The following is a 10,260-nucleotide window of genomic DNA, read 5'->3' on the forward strand; positions in this document are numbered from 1 at the left end:
ACTATTTATACAAAGGTATGTGGACACTCCATCAAATCAGTGGATTCGGCTATTTCAGCCACACCTGTTGCTGACGTGTATAAAATCCAGCACACTGTCATGCAATCTCCATAGACAAACATTGGCAATAGAATGGCCTTACTGAAGAGCTCAGTGACTTTATTGTGGCACCGTCATAGGCTGTCTGTTTGTCAAATTTCTGCCCTGCTTTAGCTGCCCTGGTCAACTGTAAATTATGTTATTGTGAAGTGGAAACATCTAGGAGCAACAACGGCTCGGCCGTGAATTGGTAGGTCACACAAGCTCGGCTTGAGTGGTGTAAAGCTCGCCATCATTGGACTCCTGAGCAGTGGAAACTCATTTTCTGGAGTGAAGAATCACGCCTCACCATCTTGCATTCTGACGGATGAATCTGACAGATGCCAGGAGAATGCTACCTGCCCGAATGCATAGTGCCAACTGTAAAGTTTGGTGGAGGAGTAATAATGGTCTGGGGCTGTTTCATGGTTCGGGCTAGGCCTCTTAGTTCCAATGAAGGGAAATATTATTATTATTATATTTTATTTTTGTACTATTTACCTCTTTTTCTCCCCAATTTCGTGGAATCCAATTGGTAGTTCCAGTCTTGACCCATCGCTGCAACTCCCGTACGGACTCGGGAGAGGCAAAGGTCGAGAGCCATGCGTACCCCGAAACACAACCCTGCCAAGCCGCACTGCCTCTTGACACACTGCTCGCTTAACCCGGAAGCCAGTCGCACCAATGTGTCAGAGTAAACACCGTACAACTGGCGACCGAAGTCAGTGTGCATGCCTGCCACAAGGAGTTGCTAGAGCGTGATGGGACATGGACATCCTGGCCCAGCATTGTCCGGGTTAGGGGAGGGTTTGGCCGGGGGGCTTTACTTGGCTCATTGCGCTCTAGCAATTTCTTGTGGCCAGATGCCTGCAGGCTGACTTCGGTAGCCTCCAACACATTGGTGCGGCTAAGCGGGCGGGTGTTAAGAAGTGTGGTTTGGCTGGTCATGACTTGACCTTCGCCTCTCCCGAGCCCGTTGCAGCGATGAGACAAGATTGTAATTGGATATCATGAAATTGGGGAGAAAAAAGGGGTAAAAAAAATAAAAATAAAATGTTTGTTGAGATTGGTGTGGAAGAACTTGACTGGCCTTCAGAGCCTGACCTCAACTCCATCAAACACTTTTGGGATGAATCGGAACGCCAAATGCGAACCAGGCCTAATCGCCCAACATCAGTGCCCTACCTCAATAATGCTCTTGTGGATGAATGGAAGTCCCCGCAGCAATGTTCCAACATCTAGTGGAAAGCCTTCCCAGAAGAGTGGAGGCTGTTATAGCAGCAAAGGGGGGGCGGGGGGGGGGGACCAACTCCATATTAATCCCAATGATTTTGGAACAAGCAGGTGTCCACATACTTTTTAAGTGTAATATATTTAAGTGATAATGCCCGAGAAGCTGGTGTTTGGAGGATATATTGGCACAGGTGTTGTTTCGTCGAGGGCCGGCAAAGTATGCCATTATATCCTCCAAATACCGGCTTCGAGGGCATTATCACTTTTATACAACAGGTTACCAACACATTCAAATAATGATTGACATTATTTTTTATTAATTTCTTCATCATACTATTTCATCTTTCCACAAGATATATTCCCGACGCAAATCTTGAGTTGCTACCCAAGCCGGCTGGTAGTTCGTTCTATCGGTTCCGTTGCCAGAGACGTGACCCAGTCATTGTCTTTGTTTTATATCCAGTCGTTCGTTCTAAATGTTCCATTGCCATACTGGCAGCCAACGTTATTATCCCTTGCTTGCTAGCTGGCCAACCACGGCTAATTTACAGTCACGTCAAACAGTGCAGCCAGAATAACAATGAGGTAGCCGCATTTGCATTTGTTTAAGCTGTTTTACATCCATAACAATAAGCTAATGATGAGCGACTTCACCTGGCATAGAAAATGTGCTCTCTCGTCAGGATACTGTTGTTTGACAGCTAACCAACAACGCAGCAACCACATACACTTCAAACTGAAGCTGGAAAGACTTCAAACTAGCTGCACTTAAATTAATTTCACCTGTTTTCTATTGGTAGTTATTTTTATATATCCATAAAAATAATGCTGATTAATGATTTTGACTGCCTGAGAAAAGCTGCCTGCCTGTCTGTCTGTCTGTCTCATCCGACTCCCCACACATTCATTACTATTGGACATTTGGAGACCGAATTTGAATATTGAAACAATGTTGTAAATGTCGGAGAGACAGACAGCAAGGTTTATACAAATCTCCGCTGTTGAAAACTAAATGTTAGTCTAAAAGAAATGTGAGATAATGTCAAGATGCGTTTTATAGTCGAGATCAAGTTTATAAAGTACCTGTCTGGGTTGATGAGACAGTGGATTGCGCAGTCAGACAGAACAGAGTAAATGGGCATTTTAACGTCATAGATTTAGCTGGTGGTAACTTGTGGAATAGACACCAGCTGGAATGCGGTTTTAGCCAATCAGCATTCAGTACTAGACCTACCCGTTGTATAAAACTACAGTAAATGGTATGTTTCAATATATTTTTCTTCAGGCAAAGAGCATCAGGGCATAAATACTTTATCCTGAGAAATGTTGATATGTGATATGCTAATATATCATGCAATTTTGTTAGATTTTTCTATTTTGTCTTTCTCTTTTTCTGCAGACAAAGAAGCACCTTCTCCCCAAGGAGTGACCTCTGCCTCATCTAAAAAGGAGCGCATGTCTTTCCGGGATAACCCTGTCCAGATGAGTGGTGGCTGGGGAGGGGGCAAAAAAAGGGACAAACTGCACAAGTAACAAGACATTTGTTAATTACCAAGAAACTGGTTTAGCTTTATTCACTGTATGTCCAAAACAGTGAGCATGACAACCATTATTCTGTTCACAGTAACGTTTTGACAGTACCATACAGTATATGCATTATGTTGACATTTCATTCATTCTGCAACGTTTTACTTTTCTCCCCTCAAAAGTTTTGATTGTCATTAATCTCCTATACTAAAATTTCTTGCAGCTGCCTTTTCGCTCTCAGATCGGCCTTGGCCTCCGTGGGTCTTCTGAAAATTAATTAAAAGCAATGGGAGAAGCCCAGCCCAAATATCTGCAGGCGTTTTCATGCTGGTCATTATGCATGGATATCGCTGCCTTAATGCGACCTCAGCCAACACCGGAACGCATGGAGCAAAGTCCCAAACGCTCAACAAATCACACGCTTAATATGCAGACAATGGTTAGAAATAAGAAACAGAACATTTCTATTCTAATTGTTAGGATGTTTGTATTTGGATTTCATTTAGATTTATTTTACAAGCTTTCCAGACCAGTCTCTGCTGCTGTGGTCTTTGGTAAAAGTAAATCTAGAATTTAGGATTGGGTCCCGTGTGGCTGAGTTGGTAGAGCAAGGAACTTGCAACACCAGGGTTGTGGGTTTGATTCCCATGGAGGACCAGTATGAAAAAAAAAGTATGAAAATGTATGAAGTCACTATTGTAAGTCGCTCTGGATAAGAGCAGCTACTAAAATGTACGTGTAGAAGGTGTCTTATCTTAGATGTTGCATGTCTAAGAAAAAATGTGCTTTTTTAATGCTACTTGTTTCTTGCTTAAGTTGATGAAGTGGCACTTTTACTCAGCTGTTAATAATCAAGGTAAATACATTTTAGATTCTAAAATAATGATTACATTCAAGTTTATTTTTTGATTTTACTATCATATAGACTGAGTGTTCAAAACATTAGGAACAACTGACATTGGTGAATACAGGTGAAGGCTTTGATCCCTTATTGATGTCACTTGTTAAATCCACTTCAATCAGTGTATATGAAAGGGAGGAGAAGACAGGTTAAAGAATGATTTTTAAGCCTTGAGACAATTGAGACATGGATTGTGCATGTGTGACATTCAGAGGGTGAATGGGCAAGACAAAAGATTGAAGTGCCTTTGAATGGGGGGGGTATGGTAGTAGGTGCCATGCGCACTGGTTTGAGTGTGTCAAGAACTACAACGATGCTGGGTTTTTCACACTCAACAGTATCCCGTGTGCATCATGAATGGTCCATCACCCAAAGGATATCCAGCCAACTTGACACAACTGTGGGAAGCATTGGAGTCAACAGGGCTTTCGACACCTTGTAGAGTCCATGCCCTGACAAATTGAGGCTGTTCTGAGGGCAAAGGGGAAGGTGTTCCTAATATTTCGTACACTCCGTGTAAATACAGTACACAGTAGAGTCTGCCGATTTGAACTAAATCTGGAGTTGCAGATATCCAGAGATGTTGCCAGACAGCGTGTCAGAGCAGCCGCAGCTTTGAGTAAAGCGCAAACATTGGTGTTACAATTGTGTTTTTTATTTTTTATTACCAATGGTTCTTGTTCTGTGTATTTGAATTTGGATTTCAGATTCCATCCAACCACAAACACCGCCTTACCAAAGCGGCTAACCCTGGGGTTGAAGGTTCATCGCTTGTCTGTTGGCTGTAAATGATCTGTTAATGAATGTGAAAACAAATAGATGGAGCTGGAGAGGAGAGTGGCTCCCTGGCAGGAAATGCTTGTCCCTCTATTTATTTTATCCTCCCTTCACTTTCATATTTCTCTCCCTGGTCTCTGGTGGGGTTTTGATTGTCTTCAGCCCATCAGGAATTTAGTCTACAGACAGGACCAGTGCTGTATCATGACTAGTACCAGTTGTGCTGGTGGTGGTCCTGCCCAGCCCATTAGGACTGTTATGGTTTGAAACCCAAGAGCACTGTTCTCCTTCAGGGGGAGATTGAACTCCTGTCCCCCTCGGGAGAAGTCTGGGGCTTTTACCTGGTGATTATTTTCTCTTTTGGCACATAGCATGGTGTTATCAGCAAATATTTGGAATGTGAGGATTCTATTGTTTACTCTGTCCACCAAACACTGTCTTCCCGTAAGTTAGTTGTTGTTTTGCTTAAATTAACATTAACATCGACTAATACGTCAATACATTTTCAGGCCACTCATTTGAAGGACTTTTCATAATGCTCAGGATGTACTCACCTAAATACCCTTACGTGTGTTGCTAGGATTGGGTGTGTCTGTCCCAGTTGGTTTATCTCCCATTATTATCTTTAACAGGACGTTGTTAAATTCTGACTGTATGCTGTCTTTCATTATAAAGTAGTGGAGGAATTCACTCCTCAACGCCTGGCTGCACACAATGTCTTCAGGTCCTGTATCCGTTTATTTGCCTAATAGATTTCATTATACATAATCACCCCAAGCTCACATTTGTGGTAAAATAAGTGTGTCATATATTAGTCATTTAGACAAGAACATTAGAGGGTTGAGAGAGAGAAGATATCATGATGTGAGTCTGTCTGTTCCAGATATGTAGGTTGATGTTTATTGTTATGAGTTTTATCCTGGAGGCAGAACTGAGAGATTTCCCCTTAATCAGGCCAGCTGCAAAGTTGAAATTGGCTATATTGTAAAAATGAATGAAATCAAAAATTGTCTTTTTGGTCTTAATTTAAGGTTTAGGTTAGGCAATAGAGTTAGCAGTGTGGTTAAGGTTAGGGTTATGTTTAAAAACAGATTTTAGACTTTGTGGCTGTACTAGCTAGTGAGCACTCTGCAGGGCAGCCTCCAGAACAAGATTCATGATGAAAAACGCTTGTATAACAGATAAAGGAGGAGGCCTGAAGAAGAGCCCAGTGTCAAACTGTTGTTATCTTTGTTCTCTAGTCTATCTATACCAATGACTGTATGAGTGGACAAAACCATCGTTCACGTGACACCATTCATTCCTATATGAAGACCCAATAGCGCACTGGTACAATGATTGTCTTCGGTCATGAACTCCCGTGGTGTCAATGAGAAGGGGCAGTCATTCTCCTCTGATCTAGGCAGAGTAGATAGAAGCCAAATAACTGGCCTCTGCATGGGCAGGGTTGTGTTGCAGTAGCGCAACTTGCAGGGAGGATGAAGGTTATGATGAATTTGATTGAGGGGGAAAAAATTCCCCACTGTAAAGGACCAAGCAGCCTCTGGCTTTATGTGGCTTTGCACCACAGTGACGGTTCAAAACAGACTCTGGGACAATAGATACAAAATTCATAAAAACCATTGAACATCCCCCAAAAATTCTAAAGCAATGAGGCTGATACAACAGATCAGAATGTTTAGCCTAAAATATTGATTAAACTATTATTTCTTCACATTATAAGTGCAGCAATGCACACTTATAGAACATGTGAGAATGCTGGTTTCAATGGCATAAGGAATTGTTTATAAAATAATTCCCTCAACATGTCTATGGTCTGATTTTGACTAGGCTACTTTGAAACAAGGTAAGACATGCCTCATAATATGACATAAAATCCCCAGGCAACAGACACTGGCCTTGCTCTCTGCACTTGTGGCCTTGCTCTCTGCACTTGTGACCATTTGGTCTGAACGAACCGTGCCTCGAGTATGTCAACAGAATCAAGCCTTTAGACTTTAATGTTAATTATCCTACATTATAATTGTCAAACATAACTGGCGTTTAGCATATATTTATGTAATTAAAAGTTTGGCTACATTTTCTGGCACCTCCCTGATGTCAGCATCAGTGTGGACATGAGAGGCTGTAAACACATATCACCTAGGCTACACTTTGAGATGTAGACTAATTATTTATTACAGGTAACTGCCACAATAAAGGAAACACCAACATAAAGTGTCTTAATAGGGTGTTGGGCCAGAACAGCTTCAATGCACATAGATTCTACAAGTGTCTGGAACTCTATTGGAGGGATGTAACACCATTAGATGTTTTGTTGATGGTAGTGGAAAATGCTGTCTCCACTCAAGATGCTGGCTCCACTCCAGAGTCTCCCATATGTGTTCAATTGAGTTGAGATCTGGTGACTAAGACACACACACCCTATGATCCTGTGAGATCCTTCCCCTCTATCTAAATCACTTTTAGCTGTGGTAATGTAAATAAGGGGCAACTGGGCATTTTTATGCATGACCCTAAGCATGATGGGATGTTAATTGCTTAATTAACTCAGGAACCACACCTGTGCGAATGCATCACCTTTCAATATACTTAATATCACTAATTTACTCAAGTGTTTCCTTTATTCAGTTACATTTACATTTATGCTAAATAGATGACAATATTATTCCAATGTTGGTGTCACGTTCGTCGTATGAATCGGACCAAGGCGCAGCATGGTATGCATACATTCTTTATTATATTAAGAATGAACACTGAACAAACTAACCAAAATAACAAAACGACACTGAAGCTATACAAATTAGTGCTGACAGGCAACTACACATAGACATACAAAACCCCTAGATGACAAAAATCCTAGACATACAACAACTAGAGTACCCACCCTAGTCACACCCTGACCTAACCAAAATATATAGAAAAACAGAATCTAAGGTCAGGGTGTGACAGTTGGCCTTTTTAGGGGCACAGGTTTGAATGTGAATTTCTGGCTCAGTTGACAGACCCATTGTTCTGTTTCAGTTGTACTCCTATTAGCCTTTTAAATAATTGTGATTGACCTGTCCTAGAGTAGACCCATATTGGCATATCAAAACTAAGTATTTAATTTGGGATGGTTCATCTTCAGTTTGGGACAGTTGAAATTGTACTTCGGAACAGATTCTGGGACATGATGAAAAGCAGGTTTGAGAAGTTAGTGAGGTAAGTTTGGTCAACTCTGAGTTCAACTCGGGATGACAGGTCATACAAAAGTGGCTCCACCTTTCAGCCAGTTAAATTTCAATGGAAACGAATCCTGCTCCTGGGCATGCTATGTCACGGTTAACTCCACATTCCCTCCCTCTTGCAAAGATTGCATCAGGATCCCCTTGATTTGAGGAAGATAACTGATTAAGTATTTTATTTTATTTCAGAATGGGTAGCAAGGAATAAGTTAGTCCTAAATATTTCCTAAACTAAAAGCCTTGCATTTGGGACAAATCATTCACTAAACCCTAAACCTCAACTACATCTTGTAATGAATAATGTGGAAATTGAGCAAGTTGAGGTGACTAAACTGCTTGGAGTTATCCTGGATTGTAAACGGTCATGGTCAAAACATATTGATACAACTAGCTAAAATGGGGAGAAGTCTGTCCATAATAAAGCATTGTTCTGCATTCTTAACAACACTATCAACAAGGCAGGACCTACAGGCCCTGGTTTTGTCCGCATCTGGACTACCGTTCAGTAGTGTGGTCAGGTGCCGCAAAGAGGGACTTGGGAAAATTGCTGTTGGCTCAGAACAGGGCAGCAAGGCTGGCCCTTAAAAGTACATGGAGAGCTGACATTAATAATATGCATGTCAATCTCTCATGGCTCAAAGTGGAAAAGAGATTGACATCATTACTTGTTTTCATAAGAGGTGTTGACAAGCTGAAGGTACTGAGATGTCTGTTTAAAATAATAGCACACAGCTCAGACACCCATGCATACCCCACAAGACATGCCACCAGAGGTCTCTTCACAGGCCCCAAGTCCAGAACAGGTTATGGGGAGGCGTACAGTACTACATAGTGCCATGACTACATGGAACTCTTCCACAACAGGTAACTGATGCAAGCAGAAGAATCAGATTTAAAAAGCAGGTAAAAATACACCTTATGGAATAGTGGGGACTGTGAAGTAACACAAACATAGGCACAGACACATACATACACACATGATTGCCCCCCATCTATCTTCAGAACTCGTACTGTTAAGTGACCTAAACTGGGACATGCTTAACACCCCGGCCATCCTACAATCTAAGTTAGATGCCCTCAATCTCACACAAATGATCAATTAACCTACCAGGTACAGCCCCAAATCTGTAAACACGGGCACCCTCATTGATATCATCCTGACCAACCTGCCCTCTAAATACACCTCTGCTGTTATCAACCAGGATTTAAGCGATCACTGCCTCATTGTCTGCGTCCGTAATGGGTCTGCGGTCGAACGACCACAACTCATCACGGTCAAACGCTCCCTAAATTACTTCAGCGAGCAGGCCTTTCTAATCGACCTGGCCCGGGTATCCTGGAAGGATATTGACCTCATTCTGTCAGTAGAGGATGCCTGGTTATTCTTTAAAAGTGCTTTCCTCACCATCTTTAATAAGCATGCCCCATTAAAAAAAAAGGAACTAGGAACAGATATAGGCCTTGGTTCACTCCAGACCTGACTGCCCTTGACCAGCACAAAAACATCCTGTGGCATACTGCATTAGCATCGAATAGCCCCCGCGATATGCAGCTTTTCAGGGAAGTTGGGAACCAATATACACAGGCAGTTAGGAAAGCAAAGGCTGACTTTTTCAAACAGAAATATGCATCTTGTAGCACAAACTCAAAGTTATTGGACACTGTAAAGTCCATGGAGAATAAGAGCACCTCCTCCCAGCTGCCCACTGCTCTGAGGCTAAGAAACACTGTCACCACCGATAAATCCACAATAATTGAGAATTTCAATAAGTATTTTTCTACGGCTGGCCATGCTTCCCCTACCCCTGTCAACAGCCCTGCACCCCCCACAGAAACTTGCCCAAACCTCCCCATTTCTCCTTCACCCAAATACAGATAGCTGATATTCTGAAAGGTTGGAAAGCTGCCACAGTCATCCCCCTTTTCAAAGGTGGAGACAATCTAGACCCAAACTGTTACAGACCTATATCTATCCTACCCTGCCTTTCTAAGGTCTTGTATCGCCAAGGTCACAAACAAATCACCGACCATTTTGAATCCCACCGTACCTTCTCCGCTATGCAATCTGGTTTCCGAGCTGATCATGGGTGCACCTCAGCCATGCTCAAAGTCCTAAACTATATCATAACTGCCATCGATAAAAGACAATACTGTGCAACCGTATTCATCAACCTGGCCAAGGCTTTCGACTCTTGTCAATCACCGTATTCTTATCGGCAGACTCAACAGTCTTAGTTTCTCAAATGACTGCCTCGCCTGGTTCACCAACTACTTCTCAGACAGAGTTCAGCGTGTCAAATCGAGGGCCTGTTGTCCGGACCTCTGGCAGTCTCTATGGGGGTGCCACAGGGTTCAATTCTTTGGCCGACTCTTTTTTTCTGTTTACATCAATGATCGCTCTTGCTGCTGGTGATTCTCTGATCCACCTCTACACAAACGACAACATTCTGTATACTTCTGGCCCTTCTTTGGACACTGTGTTAACTAACCTCCAGACGAGCTTCAATTCCATACTTC

At 42.3% G+C, this 10,260-nt stretch overlaps 1 protein-coding gene across 1 annotated transcript in view; it reads left to right on the forward strand.

Annotated features, from left to right (window-relative positions):
- Nucleotides 1-5,231, forward strand: part of lrriq1 (leucine-rich repeats and IQ motif containing 1) — a 56,830-nt gene extending 51,599 nt beyond the window's left edge. Inside the window, exon 26 of the mRNA XM_064928999.1 lies at nt 2,711-5,231. Coding sequence (XP_064785071.1) covers nt 2,711-2,844 — 134 coding nt within the window. The 3' untranslated portion in view covers nt 2,845-5,231. The remainder of the gene's footprint in view (nt 1-2,710) is intronic.
- Nucleotides 5,232-10,260: the final 5,029 nt, after the last annotated feature.

The sequence above is a fragment of the Oncorhynchus masou genome, chromosome 22 (assembly GCF_036934945.1).
Source record: "Oncorhynchus masou masou isolate Uvic2021 chromosome 22, UVic_Omas_1.1, whole genome shotgun sequence".
NCBI lineage: Eukaryota > Metazoa > Chordata > Actinopteri > Salmoniformes > Salmonidae > Oncorhynchus > Oncorhynchus masou.